This window comes from Phoxinus phoxinus (genome assembly GCF_949152265.1).
Source record: "Phoxinus phoxinus genome assembly, chromosome: 9".
Classification (NCBI taxonomy): Eukaryota; Metazoa; Chordata; class Actinopteri; order Cypriniformes; family Leuciscidae; genus Phoxinus; species Phoxinus phoxinus.
Genome location: NC_136884.1, coordinates 18,756,450 through 18,776,616, shown reverse-complemented (window position 1 = coordinate 18,776,616; position 20,167 = coordinate 18,756,450). Strand labels below are relative to the sequence as shown.

The 20,167-nt window shown below is 36.6% G+C and overlaps 1 protein-coding gene across 1 annotated transcript; it reads left to right on the top strand.

Annotated features, from left to right (window-relative positions):
- Positions 1-6,008: 6,008 nt before the first annotated feature.
- Positions 6,009-10,352, top strand: cdkn1d (cyclin-dependent kinase inhibitor 1D). The gene is made up of 3 exons (XM_079624435.1): positions 6,009-6,441; positions 7,847-8,313; positions 8,451-10,352. Exons 2-3 carry the CDS (start codon positions 7,851-7,853, stop codon positions 8,507-8,509), a joined length of 522 nt encoding a protein of 173 aa, XP_079480561.1. The 5' UTR covers positions 6,009-6,441; positions 7,847-7,850; the 3' UTR covers positions 8,510-10,352.
- The last annotated feature ends 9,815 nt before the right edge of the window (positions 10,353-20,167 follow it).

Below are 20,167 nucleotides of genomic sequence, written 5' to 3'. Positions count from 1 at the left end.
GTGCATTCGGAGTGTGTTTCATGCCTGGGTCCTTCCCATGCTGAATCTGCACTTTCTGCTGGCGGCTGCTCTCTCTGCGAGGGAATGCCTGTCTCGGTGTTGCGGTCTAGCTCTCTCTAAAGATGGCGACAACGCCCCTCTCACTCTTCCGTTTCCCGCGCTACTTCTACCGAGGATGAAGAAGCGTCGCAGGCAGCGGCAGCCCGAGGGTATGAAGCCCGCGTGCCTCGCTTTCTCCTGCTCGAACACCATCACCATGTTCTCGCAGATGGACCAGCGACACACTATGGTGCTATGGTGACGACACACAACTTTATCTTCACTCCCTCCGGGTCCCCCTCTGCCATCATTTCCCGCCTCACCTCCTGCCTGGAGGAGATCGGGGCGTGGATGAATCAAAATTTTCTGCAGCTGAATGGCTCTAAAACAGAAGCCATCCAAATCGGAACGCCTCACCAACTAAATTCGTCTCCTATCACACTTGTTTCATTTATTGGCAATACTATTACCCTCTCTCCCTCCGTTACTAACCTTGGGGTCAAGTTTGACCCATACTTTACTTTTGACAATCATGTCACCTCACTTTGTAAAACCTCGTTTTTTCACCTCCGTTAACATTTCCAAACTGCGTTCCTCTCTTTCCTTTTCAGCTGCAGAGAAGCTCGTCCATGCCTTTGTCTCCTCCAGGCTGGATTACTGTAACGCACTCCTGTGGGGAATCCCTGGCAGGAGCCTCCAAAAGCTCCAGTTTGTGCAGAATAGTGCTGCCAGGGTCCTAATGAGGGTGTGGAAACATGAGATTACCCCTATCCTAAAATCCCTTCACTGGCTCCCTGTTCACTTCAGCATATAAGATCCTCTTGCACACCCACTACTGTCTGCACGGTGCGGCCCCCACATACCTCACTGATCTCCTTTCCCTACACACCTCCACCCGGACCAGAGCAGGCAAACGGCACCTCCTGGTTACACCTAGGACACGGCTCAAGACTATGGGCGACAGGGATTTTAAAGCATCTGCTCCTCGTCTGTGGAATGCCCTTCCAGAACAGCTCAGAGCTCCCAAGACTACGGATGTTTTTAAAAAAGAACTGAAAACCTTTCTTTTTAGAAAAGCGTATTTTTAAGTGTCTGGGTATTTGTTTTTGTTTTTATTTTACTTTTATTTTTTTTATTCTTGTAGCACTTTGAGATTTGATGTCAAATGTATAGTGCATTATAAATAAAATTCATCATCATCATCATCTACAACTATGAGAGTGCGGCTCACACCAGAGGACAGGCTCCTTCAAAGCAGGCACATGCGTTAAGTGCATGCGCACCCCACCTGTTAAGTCAAGTTAAGTTGAAATGGTATGAAAAGTGAGTTTCAGATCAAAATAATAAGGCATTGAGTATGGTTAAGAGTGATGTAACAATTGGGCAGTGAAAATAATGGATTAACCACCCATCTTCGTTTATTAAAAGGAATTTGAAATCATAGTTTTATAAAAAACTAGTGCATTTGTCCTGGTATTTATGATTATAGACAATATCTGTATTTAGGATCTGAGTAGTGACTGCGGGTCTAGCCCATGCTAGGAATACAGCAACAGTGTTTGCTTATTTAGCCCGGCTTCCAGAGAATAAATATGTTGTTTAGTAATCAGTTAAGTTGATAGCTGTGTAATAAAGACAGTTATGTCCAAAGTTTCTGGAGATAAATAATGTATGTGTAATATGATATTTTGTTCATGTGAAGTCTTTGAAGGAAAAAGATATTGTTTGTTTTATAAAAAAAAATGTAACCTGATAGAGGAGCATGGTCAGAAATCTAACATTTTGAAGCAGCCTCTATTGAAAGACCAGATGTGGTGTTTAGGACTGAAGGGGATTGGAATCCACTGCTTCAATGTATATGTACTGAGTGATTATAATCAAGGTATTAATCAATATATTGAATGACTTCTCTGGAGATTTTACTCTGTTATAGAAGTTACCAGTGTGATTACTGAAGTGTTTTCATGTATTCTCTAACTTGATATGAATGCAGCCCGGCTTGAAATGAAATATGGAAAGATGTTTTGTTTGAGAAAGGTCTTCAACATGAGTCAATACATACATCTGGGGGTTTTTTAGGGTACTCTGACAACTATGGTCAGAGGGGTCAATGAAGTCTATAGTTTAATGGATGATCTCTTTGTTAAAGCCTTACTTTCCAGTTAGACTAAAGTGTAGTTCTCCTTGAGAGAAAGAACGTGTTATCTTGATGTTTTGAGAAAACTCTCCTGTTTAGAGCCTGGTGTCGGTGTGTGTGTTCGTCTTTTTGGTTACAGGTTAAGGAACCACTGGTATTATTGGAGATTGACTGAGTTGTTGTTCGGGACAGACTGGAACCCAGCAACTCAAATCTGCGACCTGAAAGGTCACAACGTGCCTACTTCAGGGTCCGAGTGTCAGCTGCATAATCGATGCAGATATGCTTCAGTCTATCTGTATATGTGTGGAAAATTACTATGTTTATCTTTTTCTTAGCCAATGAGAATCATTCAACCTGAAGCAACAACGTAGCTTGGTGATGGGTAGTCTTTGTGCTGTGATCTTTGTAATTGTAAGCGGGCGGCCTACGAACTCCTGTGTGAGTATTGAAGCTGACTTCTGCAAAACTATCTTCAGTAAAACTTTTCTTCAGTTAATTATAATTCTAACTACCGGTCTTCTTTCAAACATCTGGTCCTTGGGTCCTAAACTTAATCCCCTTACAATATTTAAAATTAATTTTATCCCTGGAGGATCACTGAGGCCCCCTAGTGGGCCACGGCCCACAGGTTGGGAACCACTGCTGTATAAGCTTATCTTTAAAGGTGCCATACAGCATCTTTGTCAAATGCTATGTAGAACCATAAGAGTCTCGTGTGGGGGCCCTGGAATATTTCCTTAAAGGGGGACCTTGGGGGGAAAAAGGTTGAGAACCACATACACTGTATACACTGCACACTGTAAAAAAAAATATATATATATAGATGATATATATATATATATATTTTTTCATTTATTTTAAATTGTTGTCAAAACTCTGTAAAATGATCTCTAAATTAACAACTTGGCTGTTATTTTAAGTATTGACATTAATGACAAATTACAGTAGTTCACTATTTTATACAGACAAATTGCTGTATTTTTATACAGTACTTTTCTGTTTTCTTAAATTACATACAAGTGTATGTAAAATTAATAAAATAATCTTTAATTATTTGTAATACAACAAAACATAAAACGGTCAAATGACTGACAAACAAAAACCTTAAAATGAAAGTAAAATCTCCTTATTTAAATAAGATGAAAACACGTCACATTAAACACTAAACACTAACAGGTCTCTCTAGATCTCAGCAACTTGACTTATTAAAAACCAGTTTGACTTTAATTTCCCTCATACAGAACTTATGAATGAGAATTAACAGAGGTTTAGGTGTTGATGTTTTATTGAAAATAATAAAGTTTGAATTTACCATTATGGAGGTAAGCGTTTGCTTTAGTTGGGCTCTCTATTTATTAATAATGATAGTACTATTAGTATTATTGTTATCGTTGCCTTATTCACTGATGATCCAGTGTCTGATCTGTCTTTAGATAATTAATTTCACACTATTTTAGCTCTACAATACTACTGGATAAAATCCTATATCATGAACTTGATCATTTGAAAGTTTTAAGGAAATTATAAAAAAATTATTTGCACAGGATCATGCATACAGACATCAAGAATCCGTGTATGAAACTCAACAATGGTGACAAGACATTCCGATCAACTCCGTCACAAAAAAAATATTTTTGATGATTGTCACCAGATGATTGTTGAGATTCATACGCTGATTGTTAATGTTTGTGTGAGTCTGAAACACCCAGCATGAAACACTCTAATCTAATGAATTAAAAAAAATCATAATATCTGACTGTCATTATTTCATAACAGAAGGCTTCTACAAATAATACAAAACTGTTAATATACTCCTAGATCAAACTCTGGATGTTTATGTGAATAATAATGTGTGAATAACGCCACTTGATGATGATTGTATCACCATCAATAATAACCCAGCTTCATCTGACCAGAATTTTGCTTGCAACTATTGCCATAACAAACATTCAGTTACAGGAACTAAAGAAAAACTTATGTTAAAACTGTAATTGTCAAGAGCCCAACTAAAGCAAACACTCATCACCATTATGGTGATCAATTCTTTATTATTTTCAATAAAACATCAACAACTAAACCTTGTTAATTCTCTATAAGAAGTTTTGTATGAGAAAAATAAAGTCACACTGGACTGAAAATAAGTAATGATGCTGAGATCTAGTGAGACCTCTTAGTGTTTAATTTTTAGCGTTTTCAGCTTATTTACATAAGGAGATTTTACTTTAATTTTAAGGTTTTTTTAAAGTCATTTGACTATTTTATCATCTAACTGTTTTGGTATTAATTACAAATTATTTTTGTAATTTTACATATTTACGTATGTAGTTTAAGAAAACAGAAAATACTGTAGAAAAATACAGTATAAAATTATTTATAAAATAGTGAATTACTGTAATTTATAATTTATGTCATAATACTTCAAACAGACGCGTTGTTAATTTATACATCATTTTACAGAGTTTTGATTACAATTTTAAAAAAGAAAACAACCTTAAAAAAATCTGTTATTTTCGGTAAAAAAAAAATGTATTAACCGTGTACAGTGCTATGTTTCTTGAAGATAACGTGGTTCTCACCTTTTTTTGCCCCCAAGGCCGCCCTATAATGAAATATTAAATTTTTTACATTAACATTTTTATTCATTTTCCCAACTACACTAAGAGACTAATAGAGAGTAAGAGAACCTTTGAAGGATAATACAGGGGCTTAACGGGTTCTTTGTATGGCAGTGGTGCTTATAGCACCTCAACCACCCCCCAAAAAATGCTGAAGAACCACTGAAGAACCATACTGGGCTTAACAGGATCTAATACGGTAGCAGTGCTATATAGCATCTCAACCACCACTGAAGAACCACGTTTTGTGTGTGTATGCTATCATTTCCAATTCCACTACAGCAAACTATTTCGTCACTAATGTGTAAAGTGTGTTATGGCTGATATTAGGAGCCTGATGAACTGTTAAGGAGTAGGAAATAATTTAAATATAAGAAAATGTTAAGTAAGTTAGATTGACTTCCCATGCCATTTTGAAATAGAAAATTCTGTCAAACTGATAGGTTTCATGCCAATATACATCATATATCCTTTATGTAAACAAGTAATTGTTAACTATGCTATTATTTTATTGCAGTTATGTTACCAACCAACTTTGCATCAGTGAAGATATAGTTAAGATACAACAAAATACCATTTAGCAATAAATAAACAGACAAACAAATCTCATACCCTGCTAAAACTGTTCACAATGTCTATGATCACATTAGTTTCGACATGTTTGGAAATGTTCAATAGAGGTGCCATTTCTGTAAAGTTTTATAAATCTGTAGACATTTTTAATGAGACATTTGTGTAATTAAATAATGGTTAACACTAGTGTCTGATAGCCCTGTTTAGACAAGCTATCCATAAATCAAGCAAAACCTTGCAAATTAGCCCTGCAAATTGATAAAAGAAAACATATTGTACTACAGACACTTCATATTGTTATTTGATGATTTGATAATTGCATTTATATTGGTTTGTAAAAGCAGTTTTTATGCATGTTTTAGTTTGTGCATGTTTTTATGCATGTCTTTCTTGCATTTACACAGTTTTGACCAGCGTGTGTCCCGAGCGCTTCGAAACAGTGAATCGTTTTGCGAAGCATTTGGTTCGATTGATTCAATGCTTCGTTTCTCCCAGCATATCTTGATGCTCTATTCCTTTCCCTTCGTCGTAGCAGAAGAAAATAAAATGCAGTGTGTGGCTCCTCCTCGTCACGTTGCAGATCAACGTGACTGGAGTTCCTGGCCGCGCGCCTTAAATGAACGTGACACGAGAAAAACACTGAATGTGTGTCAAGCGCGCGCGCGCGGGGGTCGTGGTGGGGGACTTGACCTACTTTCCACATGTGTATGACAATTCGTTAGGTTTAGACGTGGAAAGGGTACGTCAATTTTACAAATATATTTTGACTATTTTGTGCTGTTTAGCAATGCATTAATAGATAGATAATAGATAATTTCTTGTTTTTGACTTGGCGTTACATAAATGTTCTTATTGAATTCAGTAGTGCTGTGCGTGTCACGTGACTGTGGGCAGTCCTGCCATCATAACAAACAACTTACTAGCAGTCAGATGAGTTTGAGACGAGAGCTTCGCTTCTCCTGTCCTGTTTGTAGTTCAGATCGTTAGTTTTTTTGTCATTAATCAGAAAGTGCATTAGTAACGGTAACAGTGGATTTAATCTCCCTCATCCAGAGCTCTGCTTTTACTCGAATGGTAAGTTGGTTTTATTTATTTTTTACATTGACATAATATATATAGAGAGGGTGATTTGAAATGCGTGTCTTCTGTTTTATTGGTAACGATTTTTAAAGGTATTTGGTGAGGTAACGGTGTCAGTCATTCCTGTTGTTATATCCTCTCGTGCGCGCGTGTGCTCGTGAAGTGTAGTAGTGTAGTGGTGTACATAGTCATTTGATAGGCTTGCCGCGCCTACTTTTTCGATGTAAACAAGTCTCACTCACAATTTTCTCCTTCAGTGGTTTATAATAGTGCGATCCAACACAGTAAATTTAATTAAATGTACGTACGTTTTTTCATGTACGCCTCTTTGAAGCACTCAGTAAAAAAAAAAAAAAAAAAAAATAGTGCGTCATTCGATTATTATATTATTTTTTTACATAAAAAAAAACACAATACAGCTTTTGATATACTTAATACACAATAATACTTTTAGTTCAGTTTCTGAATTTATATTTTGGGGGTAATCATGATAATGATTGGGGATAATTTCCTGAGGAAATCATGATCCTGAACAGGTCAAGCCTAAATAAAAGGATTCTATAAATATAAGTAGTTTCGCATAATCATATTAATTCTTGAACAAAAATATGTTCAAGGGGGGTTCATTTATTTTTTACTTTTTCGAATGACTCTGTTTTGGTTTGGAGAGTTTAAAACATATTAATATCTATTTTTTAATAGATATTAATATGTTTTAAACTCTCCAAACCAAAACAAAGTCATTCGAAAAAGTCAAAAATAAATGAACCCCCCTTTTTATGTTTATGCCCTTTATTTTTGTATTACCATTTTTAAAATCAAAAATATTAGTTGCCATAAAGGTTTTTGAAACCCATTTTAAACCAACATATTAATGTTGTGTAAAAAAGTATTGTTGGTTTAACTTAAAAAAGTAAGTTACCTGGTTGCCTTAAAAAATTAGTTAATTGAAATAAAAAAATTGAGTTAATACAATGAAGGAAATTGGTTTAATTAATAGAAACTCAAAAATGATGTTATCTGAACCACTTTAAAGTTGATTTGACAAAAGATAAAAAGTTGTGATAACAAATCATGAAAATATTTTTTTACAGTGTATTGTAAACAGCATCTTTAAGTTGGACAGTTTTATTTATATACATTTACCCATATACACATTGAGTGCAAAAAAAAGTAACTTGACACTTAAATCACACTTAAAATGTCTGAATGCCTTTGCATTACACACAAATGTGTGGATGAGGATAACTGACTTCATGCAATCACCAAAATGCCATTGGATTCAAATACATTGAGCGACAATGATGTAGAAAAGTGTTGTGCTGGTAACACTAGACTCTAATAGTACTCTAATGCCTATACTTTTGGGGCATTTCTCTCCCTTGTCCATGTTTGACAGGAACATGTCCGTGACACCAGCTGCATGTGATGTTGGGCTGCTGGACAGGCAGGAGGAGGACTTCAAACCTCAGGCAGCAGTAATTCGGCGGAACCTCTTCGGCCCTGTGGACCACCAGCAGTTGCAGCAGGACTTCCAGCGGCTCTTCTGCATGAGCGTGGAGAACGCCAAACAGCGCTGGAACTTTGACTTTCAGCGGGACCAGCCTGTCCCCGGCTGCCTCGAGTGGGAAGAGCTGCGGTGCCAGGACGTGCCAGCGTTCTACCATAGCTGTGTGGTCAGGCCCGGTATGGCCAAGCAAGTGGTGGAGGCAGCTGCCGGAGGAGGATCCTGCGCTTGTTCTTCTCCAGCAAAGGCCACTGAGAAATATCTGGAGCTTTGGACCAGAGGAACTTTGAGGGGAACCAAGCCAGAGAAGAGAAAGGCTGGATTGCTGGGGGTCAAACGCAGACAAGCAAACATCACAGGTATACAGTCGCACGGTTTACTTTCTCGGTGCCATTGGGTTAATGTGAGCAGAGACATTGTTAAAAGAACGAGTAATGTTATTGTTAGTTGTATAGCCACTAATATTAATATTAAAAAATGCTTTTCTCTCTTTCAGACTTTTTCAGAGTGTCAAAAAGAAGATTTCTTCATCACAAAGCTTCACCAGGACAGTAAACATTACTTGGACTTTTTTTTGTATAAATGTACATACAATATTTTGCTCATGTAGCTCTTCTAACGGACCAGAAAAAAGGCTTAACTCTTCTAACTGACCAGCAAATAAGGCTTAATAGGCTATATATATATATATGTGCAGTACCTATTAAAAATAGATTTTATTGTTACAACATGGAATCATGACTATTTTAAATTAGATCCAAATTCAGATCTTATAGTACGTTTGAATAATTAGAAGCAATTGAATTCCAGTCATTGAGTAAGCATCTCTTGCTAAATCAACCAAATGCATTTTGAATGCATTACTAAACTAAAAACTAAATTCTTTTTTATATTTTGTTCCTTGCTGTTAAACAGTCAAATTTGAAAATGTTAGGGATTTTTTTTTTTTTTATGCACTGAATATACATATATTTATATATAAGCAAGTACTGTGAACGTTTACAAAAATAGGACTACAAAAGGACTGTTTGGTAACATCATGAACTTTTGCCTTTCTCAGATTCAAAATGCATTGATCCTTTTAGTAAGTGGCATCAGCGCCGGCTAACAATGTCTTACCGTTATTCTGTCCCAATTTTGTTATTTATATTCCTGTTTTTACATATTACACAAAAGGTATGTTTAACCTGAGCCATTCATGTTTTTCTTGAAGCATATCAATTTGGGTATGAAATAAAAGTGACTATTATTACAGAGTTACTAGCAAACACAAGGTATGCTTCGATATATTTGAAGTTATGTAAAAATAGATTTTGTAAATGTTTTTTAAATGGATATTGCCCTTGAAGAGAGTCTGACCACGTTTCCTATGATTGTGCACATGAGGCTCCGTCTTGCAAAATTGGGGGGAAATTGAATATGTTGAGTCTTAAGTTTGAATCTTACCTGTAGTATTAGCAAAAATTGCAAGGACGTTTTCCATCAATCATTTGTACCATGCTTTTTACTATACTGTATTTTTGTCCTGTGCATGTGTGATATACTCAAGAATGTGTTAAATTTGTTCAATTAGCTATTTGTTTGAAATGATTTGGTATTAAAGAGGCAGCTGATGCAGTTAACCAAAGTAATAGCTCTATAGAAAGCCTTAAACCCCTTTGACCTGCTGTCAGGAAGATCGAATTAAGCCACTAAACCAAATCCACTTGCTGAACTGCAATTTAAACAGAATTTAAGTAGAATTCCAGTTTCATCTTTTTAAAGACAGATTTGTCAGGCAATTTTTTACTATTATTATTATTTGCATTCATTGCAAACACACGTTTGCAAACATACATTCAGTGACTTCCTCTTAAAACTGTGCATGCAATTTGAATCTTTTTAAAATGCAGTAATAGAAAATATTAGTACTCTACCTCATGAAATGACAATGACCTTTATTTTATACACACTCACACATGTAATAAGAAAACTAAAATGTAAAATGTAGCGTTTGTTATTTTCCCTCAGAAGTACAGCAAAATTACAAGGAATTATCTTTCAGGTTTACAAAGACGTTGTGTGTACTTTCATTGTTCCAGTTCTGTTTTTGAACAACTTTTTGAACAACTTTATTCTGTCCTTCTGTGTTTTCAAGTGCCTCTTGATATCACCAATTAACTATTGTATTTTGCACTATATGTGGTCATAAGATTCGATGCCAGCTGACTTTTACCCCGCAGCTTTTGTTGCAGATATGTCTTGTATTCAGCGTTGTATTCAGTGCATAATACCTCCTGTGAATTTGTAGTCATGTTTACTCCTATATGATTGAATGTTACTTATGGTAAAACTTGTTAATACTAGCTGATTTATATGACTGATGCAAAAATCACTGATAAAATGTGTTTATAAAATTTTTGGAAGTATGTCTTTATTTGATTGTAATACACTATATATATCAGAATACAAATCAACATAATACAGTTTTTTAAAACATTTTGGTACTGTTTTAACAAGTGCTACGTTTTCACAGTTCACAACTCCAAACTAGTCACTTGTGGTCAGTTCATTCAAAACCTTATATGTGCCTTCATTAAGGTCTACATATTTATTTACATATAATTACTTGACGATAAGTTAATAAACTAAACACAACAGATTTGTCTTTGAATTGAATTGAATTTGTCTTTAATTTCAGACTGGTTTCAAATTAACTTTTTTTAGCCAAGGTTTTAGAAAAAGTGTTTTTTAAACAATTACAAACTTATATTACGTACATTGAATTCAATAGTTGAGCCTCTTCTAGAGTCATTGGACAATGGAGACCCACAAGGGTCAGTCCTTGCTCCGTTACTTTTGGGGGCTATCTTCCGAAAATACAATGTAGCATTTCATTGCCAGCAGATGATACTCAGATTTATGTGCCAGTGAGACAGTCAAATACAAATTAAATTGATGTCTACAAGACATCAAGGCCTGGATGGCTGCAAAAAAAATTTAAGCTTAACAAAAAAATCTGGCTTTTGTTTTGGACACTCAACTTAAACTTAAAAATGGACTCACTTGTAACTTAAAAATGGAGTCAAATAAACTGTTATGAGAACCAGTTTTTTTTAATTTACGTCTTTTTGTTTCAGATTTTGAGAAAGCAATTACATCTTTGGTCTTCACATGAATTGTAACTTTCTTTTTTATGGAATTGATGCTACATCACTAGCCCACTTACAGAAAGTCCAAAACGCAATGGCTGGATAATCAAGTCTGCCAAAAAATATGACTTACGCCATTATTCATTTCTTTGACATGGCTGCCTGTACGGTACAGAATTCTACGACATATGGTCTCAGTGTCAAATGCGGAAAAGTTAGTTCATGACCTTAAGGCTAGATCATTGTAATGCTCTACTGGGTGGATTACCTGCACGCTTAAAGGATTAGTTCACTTTTAAAAAAAATTTTGCTGATAATTTACTCACCCCGATGTCATCTAAGATGTCCATGTCTTTCTTTCTTCAGTCGAAAAGAAATTTAGGTTTTTGAGGAAAACATTCCAGGATTTTTCTACACAGAATGGACTTCAATGGCAACCATCTATCCCAATGTTCAAAAGAAGACGTGAAAACACTGCAGATCACTGATTGGTCAGACAGAAACGTCACTACCTTCATTGTATTTGCGAACCGAGATACCTGTTAATAAACTACTTGCTTGACTTGCTTGAAGAAAAAAAAACTTTAAAAAAAGAAATGGCTGAATCGTGGTCAGTGGATGAAGTGCAGACGTTCCTCTTGTTGATTGCCGAGGTACGGATAAACTATAACGATCAGTCTTTAATCCCAACCACTTTAAAGCGGTATTATCTGCAGTGGAAAAGCAAACCGAGCTAAAGCGAGCCGAGTAGCACCACGCAGTGGAAAAGCGAAGCGAACGGAACCGTGCCACGCCGAGCCGAGCAGAACCGAGCCAAACCGTACCGAGCCGTATCGTGCAGTGGAAAAGCGCCATAACACTCTCTATCTGCTTTCTTTCAATAGTCAAGTCACCTTTATTCAATACAGACTGTTTCAAAGCAGCTTTACAGAGATAACAGGAAAATAATGCAACAGAGTTTGTTTCTAGAAGAAAATAGCATCACAGTCCAGCTTAAGTAAGTTCAGTGATGGTTCATTTTTGTTGTAAAAAAAGTTATTCATTTAGTTCATTTATATAGGCACTCCGGAGAAAACCAGGCTCAGTCGGGGGGCAGTTCTCCTCGTCAACGAACGAACGAATATTCTCCAGTTCCATCTGGTTGAAGATCGGAGTCATCACGCCGGTATGGAGATGAGTTTGTTGAGGATCAGTGTAGATGGCTGTCGTGTCGATGAGGCTTCACAGGGGAGAGTCTAGTTGGCAATCTCTGCTGACACTTCAGGGATGCGTTGTGGTCGTGTCTAGACGCAGGTCCACTATCTGATCTAAATACGGCCCGGATCCGGCTGACTACATCATGCGTTGTGGACGTGTCTAGGCGCAGGTCCACTATCTGATCTGGATACGGCCGGGGTCCGGTTGACTTCAGTAAACCTCGGAATAAACAGAAAGACTAACATTAGTGTAGATGCTATTCTTCTCATGATGTAACGAGTACATTGGGTGTTATAGGAAGTGTTCCCGGTTCCGGCTGACCTAATCTATGCAGACTAATAATCATTTAACTGATTTGAATAATAGGAATGTATAATGTTCTATGTGTATGCCAAGTTAAAGAGGTGTGTTTTTAGTCTAGATTTAAACTGACAGAGTGTGTCTGCTTCCCGGACAATGTTAGGAAGACAGTTCCAGAGTTTAGGTGATAAATAGGAAAAGGATCTACCGCCAGCAGATCATTAGGCACTACTCCAGATGCAAGCATTGAATAAAAAAGTAGGGAAAGTTGAGTTTTTGCTTGACTTAACAAAGTAAAACTGGGACTAAACTTAACATAGTGAGGGGCTTCTGCATTAACCAACTAAACACATAATTAGCGATAGACAGTAAGCATGTATGTCACTGAGTTCTCTAACAGAGAGAAACGGGGGGCACAAAGAGTTATGATGCTGCTCCTCCATCTTGGTTCATTTAGGGATGGATCTAACGTAAATAACTTCAAAATTCCAAGCTCATGATATCACAAAAGCTGTCATACCAGGGATTACGTGATGCTAATATTATTGGACATGGATCCAATATAATGTGAGATTTTCAGATTGCAGATTGCATGAGCTACAACAAGATTAAGACAAATTAAATTAACAGATGAATGGAAAATTTTATTTGAGAAATTCAAATAGGTTCTTTCAACTGCGGCATGCCCAGACCAGCAGATCATTTGATCTATTAGATATTGAAAAATGTTTACGACCGTGGTGTTTAACACCATGACGTCCATGACAACTGACATCGGTCAGCTATATTATTCTAAACATTTAGACATTGTCACAAAGTTAATTAGCATGCATAAGCAAAGAACCTCAAATATAAGGCACATGAGGTTTAAATGTATTTCAGAAAAAAAAAATCTGATGCGCATGGTTTTGACCATTGCGCAAGGGGGGACAGGATTAGGAAAAAAACTGCAAGAATATTGATCACCCTTAAGACCAGAGATGAAATAAAATTAGGCTTTGAGTCTATATTTGTATGGATGTCTCCTAATAAAAATGCAGAATGAATAAATTGCATGTATTTCTATTGATTGAAATACATGCAATTGTTTCATTCTGGGTTTTTGTTAATTCAATTCAATCCACGTTATCTGTATATCCCCCAAGAAAGAATTAGTTAGAGTCTTTTACTTCCCCCTAGACACAATACACATTACACATAATTTCAAAGTGAGAAAGTGAGTACAGAGTGATTACAGAGTCCATATTACAATTTAGAGTGTTCTGTTATCAGGTAACTGTCTCTGTATTTCAGAAATGTACATATACAAAATCACAATTAGCTAAAAATGTATTAATTTAAACAATGTAGTAATTTAATGCAGACAATGAGCTCATTGAAGTAATGAATACTTGTTTGTTACTGTAACAAATTATTATGACATTTAGAAAATATAGATTGACTCCATACAATACAAACATCCATACAAATGACTCAAAGCCTAATTTGACTTTATCTCTAAATGGTCGATAAGCATGTATGTTACTGAGTTTTCTAACAGAGAACAAAGAGTTCAAGAAAAATATGATGATAAAGCTATGATGCTGGTCACTCCATCTTAGTTACTTAGTTAAAATAGTTATTTTTTTGGGATGGATTTTTTAAAATACTGTAGTATTTTACAATACTCTTTCACTGTAGTATACTGTAGTAGCCTTAAGAGTATTGTAGTAAACAAGTAGGGGTGTAAACCCCCCCATTGACTTCCATAGTATTTTTTTTTCCTACTATGGAAGTCAATGGGTAGTGTACAGACTACTGTTTGGTTACTGACATTCTTCAAAATATCTTTCTTTGTGTTCAGCAGAAGAAATAAATTAATACAGGTTTGAAACAACTTGAGGGTGAGTAAATGATGACAGAATTTTAATTTTAAAGTGAACTATCCCTTTAAAAACAGACTCAACTGGTGGTTTAAAAACAGACTCAACTGGTGGTTTAAAAACCCGCTGTCTGCTCCACCACCAGAGAGCACTCCAGGCCATGAGGTCCCCTGCAACAATGGACAAGTCAATATGTTGGATCAAATATAATCGCTTGTATTTTAATCAATTGAAATAAGGTTAAATAGTACTTTATTATACTAATCAGTATACTTTACTATACTCTACATAACCATGACAGGCTAAGATTGCGCGTACATGCTTTAACACATTAATTGATTTATTTTGTATTACCCCCAAGAAAGAATTAGTTAGAGTCTTTTACTTCCCCCTAGACAAATACTCCTCCACCGAAGTGCGACCTCATTAGATTATGTGGTCTAAATTTGATCACAGGAGAGAAGAAGAAAGGGGCTGACTTATGAGGCATATTTAGGAATATTTAGTGCATTTCTTGAAAAGTTTTTTCATTAAGATGTGTTTTACAGCCACCACAGTGTAAAACTCAGAGAGGACCTCAGGTCACATAGTTCACTGTCTCCCTTCAGCACACACCAAGCACAGCTGTACCAACCACACATCAGATGTTTTAACATGAAGATCCATTCATCAAGCGCACTGATGCAAATGACAGTTTTCTATAATATTGCTTAAACCAGTTGACAGCTCTCCACTATGAAGCCAAGACAAGAGATGATTTATTGGGGATCATGGGTGAACAATAATTAAAAATGACCTAATTGGCTGAGCAAAGTTGGGGGGCGAGGTGTAAGAAACTGTATAAAAGTCAGGGTCTTGACTGAGGATGTAAGATAAAGTCTAAGTTTTTGGCATCTGGAACTCCGTGACGAGTTATTTCTTACAAAAAATACTTTTTCCACAACACAAGCTACTCCAAAGAAGAGACGGATGACTCTGTTTGAAAGAGCTTTTTATGAGACTTTGCAAACAAAATGATTGACTTTATTTCTTCAGGCTGCTAAGGAAGGCAGGACTTGTCCACTTATCCAGGCCTATAGAGGAATTGGAAAGCATCCTCACTGCGGAGAGGATCATCGGATCTGACCTTCCATCTGTGGACACGTTATACACAACGCTGCAGGACAGAACATTTGTAGGGATACACACACCCAGCTCATTCCATGCTCATGCCTAAACACTAAATCTGAGGAATGGCAGACCGGACAGTATTATTTCACAAAGCTTTTATAACAGCCACGGTCAGACTGATGGCTGAGGATATGGCAGAGCAAACAAATATGTCTGTCTCATTTCTATAAGATGACAAGTGTTATCTCCTTTTATATAGAGATGTTAGAAAGGGTAATTCATGCCTGTGATGTGTTTATGTGTCTGTCTCTATTAAACAGAGAATGTTTTATTACAGTATTTTTTTTTATATTTATATTATGTATTATCTCAGGACAGTGCAATACTGCTATATGGAGGTAATCATCTGGAGTGTGTTTGTTTGCTGTAGGTTTATACTGTTTACTGCACCTTCTCAAAGTCTATTTATTGTGTGCAGTTTGGTTAGTTCTTCTTTTATGTTGACTTTTTAATGTTGACTCTATGCTATGCTACAAAAATTCCTATGTTGCTTTACCGGTACAAATGGCAAATAAAACTTCAACTCAACTCAAAGAAGGGCCGGTCAGTCAGATCAGTTGTGCCAACAATGTTGAAAGCCAGTGGTGTGACTGAATGAAATGTTGACCCGACTGTGAAGCTTTGGGGTTGTTGATGGACTCGATCTACTCCATCTATGTTTTGATCATCGTTCCAAATCCCATCCGTACGTAGTCTTTGACAAAAAAAAAATATTTTCTCAGCTTTTTGTTTAAAATGTTGCTTCTGAATTAAACTTACCCACATTCAAGTTTTGATAAAAAATCATTCCTGAAGCTTGAATAAAATGTTATTTTTTTTATGATAAGAGTTAAAGTGGGTTACAGTTATATTTCAAGTAATAAACTATAAGTTATGTTGTTATGTTCACTTAAAGAAAAGCAGTATACTAGCAGTATAAAACTACTAAACTGGTAGTTTACTGAGAGTATACTTCAAAGTGTACTTTCATAGACTAAAAAATGCGCTACAAGTATTTGACTAGTAAACTACAGTATACCTATAAGTTCACTTATAGTATAGTTGCAGTACAACAAAAAACGTTGTTTATTACTGTTACACTTAAAGTATACTTAAAAGCCCACGTAGCAACATTGTGTCGGCCCAGATCCGGCACACGTGGAAAGATGATCTGGCCCACATGCAGTGTGCAATGACGGCCCTTGAGTGGTCACTCCTGTTTGCCAGATCTGGGCCACAAGCAGGCCATAGCAATGCCACATGTCAGAAGAGCAAAGAAATAAACCAGAACTGGACCTTAACTGAGCCACAAAATCTCACAGATATCAACAATAAGCAAATCAATCTCAACAATGGTGACAATCAAAAGTACATGCTGCAATGCCTGCTTGGGTACCAACATAGAACAAAAACTCCCATGTCAAACAAACAAAATCTGTGGAGCGTGTGAACAACTTCAAGTTCCTGGGAGTCCACATCTCCGAGGATCTCACCTGGACGACCAGCTGTTCTAAGCTGGTCAAGAAGGCTCACCAGCGCCTCTTTTTTCTGAGGACTCTGAGGAAGAACCACCTGTCCTCAGACATCCTGGTGAACTTCCACCGCTGTACAATTGAGAGCATCCTGACCAACTGTATAACAGTCTGGTACGGGAGCTGCTCTGCCTCGGACCGGAAGGCGTTACAGAGGGTGGTGAAAGCAGCCCAGCGCATCACCGGAGCACCACTACCTTCCATAGAGGACATCTACAGGAAGCGGTGTCTGAAAAGGGCTGGGAAAATCATTAAAGACCCCAGTCACCCAGCATACGGACTCTTCACCCTCCTGCCCTCTGGGAGGCGCTACAGGAACCTACAGACTAAGACCACCAGGTACCGGAACAGCTTCTTTCCTACAGCTGTCAGACTCCGGAATTCTGCCTCCTGACATCTCACTCATTAAACTCATGGACTGAACATACACGTACTCACAACCACTCACAATCACTTATAACTGAACATACACACAATGGAGAAAATAACATGGACTGAACCGTCACTTACAGCCACTTGCCTTTATATCATTACTGTATAATTTATCCATATATATTACACTGATTTTTAACTGCACTACTGTAAATATTGTATAGACATCATGCTGCTATATTTTGCTAAAGCACTTCTGGATGGATGCAAACTGCATTTCGTTGCTTTGTACTTTGTTGCTTTGTACATGTGCAATGACAATAAAGTTGAATTCTATTCTATTCTATTTTGTAAAGTGCAATAAAATAAAGAATCTGCGATTTGTTAATTTTCTTAAACCTTTATTTAACTGACAAAAGTAGAAAGAAAATATTTCCAATGTTTTCACTGACCAAATGTATTCTGTAAAGATAAACTCATTTTGATTTGGATGGCTGCAACAAACTCCAAAAAATAAACAGTTAAAAGATTATAGAATATGTTTAGTAACCGCCCACAAGCAGGTGAGTTGGCAATAAGTGAGGGTATCTTATCTTGGGTATAAACGGAGCATCTCAGTCTTTACTTGCATAAATGGGTCATGGCTCACCATTCTGTGCCAAGTTTCATGAGAGAATTATCAAACAATTTTTAAAAATCACATTTCTCAATGCAAGATTGCAAACAATTTATGGCCTTTCACCATCTCCCATTCATAATACTGTGAAAGATTAGGTAATCCAGAGAAATCTCAGGCTGTGTAGGGCAAGACAAGAAGCCGTCACCTTCAAGCCCTCAGAAACCATAATGCTACTCTGTTAAATACAGTCACATGGGCTCGGGAGTATTTTGAACAACGTTGTCACTTAACACAGTCCGCTGCTGCATCACGAAGTGCCACTTGAGTCTCTGTTACGCAAGGAGAAAGCTATGCATCTATTCAAAGCAGAGATGCTGCTGAGTTCTCTTGGCCCGAGCTCATCTCATGGTCTAAAAGACAGTGGAAATGTGTGCTGTGGTCAGATGGTTAAAAATTCCCCTTGTAGAAGTTAGTATCCTCAGTTCCCGAACAATTAAAAAGTGTAATTAAAAGGAAAGTGTGTTGCAGCCATCAAAATCCAAATTTGTTTATCTTTACAAAATACAATTAAGTTGATCAATGAAACCATTGGAAATCTTTTCTTTGTGCTTTTGTCAGTTAAATAAAGGTCAAAGATAATTAACTAATCACAGATTCTTTATATTATTGCATTAAACAAAATGTCCCAACTTTTCTGGAAATGGGGTTGTATAAACACTACAGATCATTCATTAGACACATCAGAAAATGGAGAACACAGCATCCAGAGCATTTAGTTACAGAAAATTGCAATTATGTAAAAAAGTAAGTGAACAAGTTAAAAAGGTGAATATTTCGCTGCATGTACTGCAAGTATAGTATTGTATTTAATATTGTATTAAATGTCTGTATATTCAGCACTTGCATACTTTGAAAATACAGTTGTGACACTGTCACACAAGACACACATTTTAATTCACTCTGTGTATTAAGATAGTTTTATATATATTTGAGTTGTATGGATTTATATGTCTTAGCCATTTTATTTGACTTGTCTGTTTTATGTGCGTGTATGTCTTTGAATTATCAATAGACAGTATGAAGGAGGCAGCATGTCAAACTCACACTACGACCGTATGGAGATCACCAGCAGGTCACAGGAGTTACCTTTGTGGACCAACCTTTCCAGCACAATTTGGATTTTCTTTTCCGTGGACTTTGTATATAAACAAGAGGACATTTCTCGCATTCACTTTCGGACTAGCAACACACTAGGATTCCTATGGACTGTATTAGGGTATGATGCAATCGAACTCTAGGCTTTTAACAGCCTACGTTTTTTAAGTTTGATTGTGTTGTTCCTTGTGAATATATTGTAAATACACTTTATTCATTCACCTTATTTCTCTTGCCTGTCTCATCTTTCTTGAACACGCTCATCCTCACACAGTTTAATCTGACCCCATTTTAATTCAGGTAACATCTACCAATAAGGCCGATTGTTACACAGTAGCCCAAATGCAAAATACCTAAAGGTAAACGAAAACTCTACATGAAAAGCAATACGCTCAAAAGAGTTGAGCGTAATCAAAGTCTTTGAAAAATTAAAGTCAGTGAGAGATTCATTGGGCCTCAGTGTCATGTCTTTGTGTTAGGTTCGGCCTGAGGACTTTGTCCACATCAAAGGCAACTATATATATATATATATACTGTATATAGTTCATTTCTGATGGTCTTGTGATTAGGTGAAGTCTCCAGGGAACATTTCTACCTGTTACTTACCATAAACTTATCACAGTCTCATTTCAAGTGTTACATATAAAATTGGCGAGCTAGCCAGGAGGCAGAAAAAACACTAAGGTTAATTTTTAAAGGTAAGTATTAAAGGGCTGTATATCTGTAGTAAGTTGGAAAGAGAGAAATATGAATTGTATTTTATTCTTATATGATGAACTTCCCAAAACTATTTCCCTATGAAGTTAAAGACATTTGGTTTCATTATGTATTATATACCTATACGAGTCATGCAATGTTATTGTGGTTAGGAACTATCAATTGAGGTGTATCGTTGC

What these genes read in the sequence shown, in the direction of transcription:
- cdkn1d (XM_079624435.1), top strand. Translation starts at nt 7,851, where the DNA reads ATGTCCGTGACACCAGCTGCATGTGATGTTGGGCTGCTGGACAGGCAG. An exon ending in CAGACAAGCAAACATCACAG is followed by an intron (nt 8,314 to 8,450) that starts GTATACAGTCGC and finishes TCTCTCTTTCAG; the next exon opens with ACTTTTTCAGAGTGTCAAAA.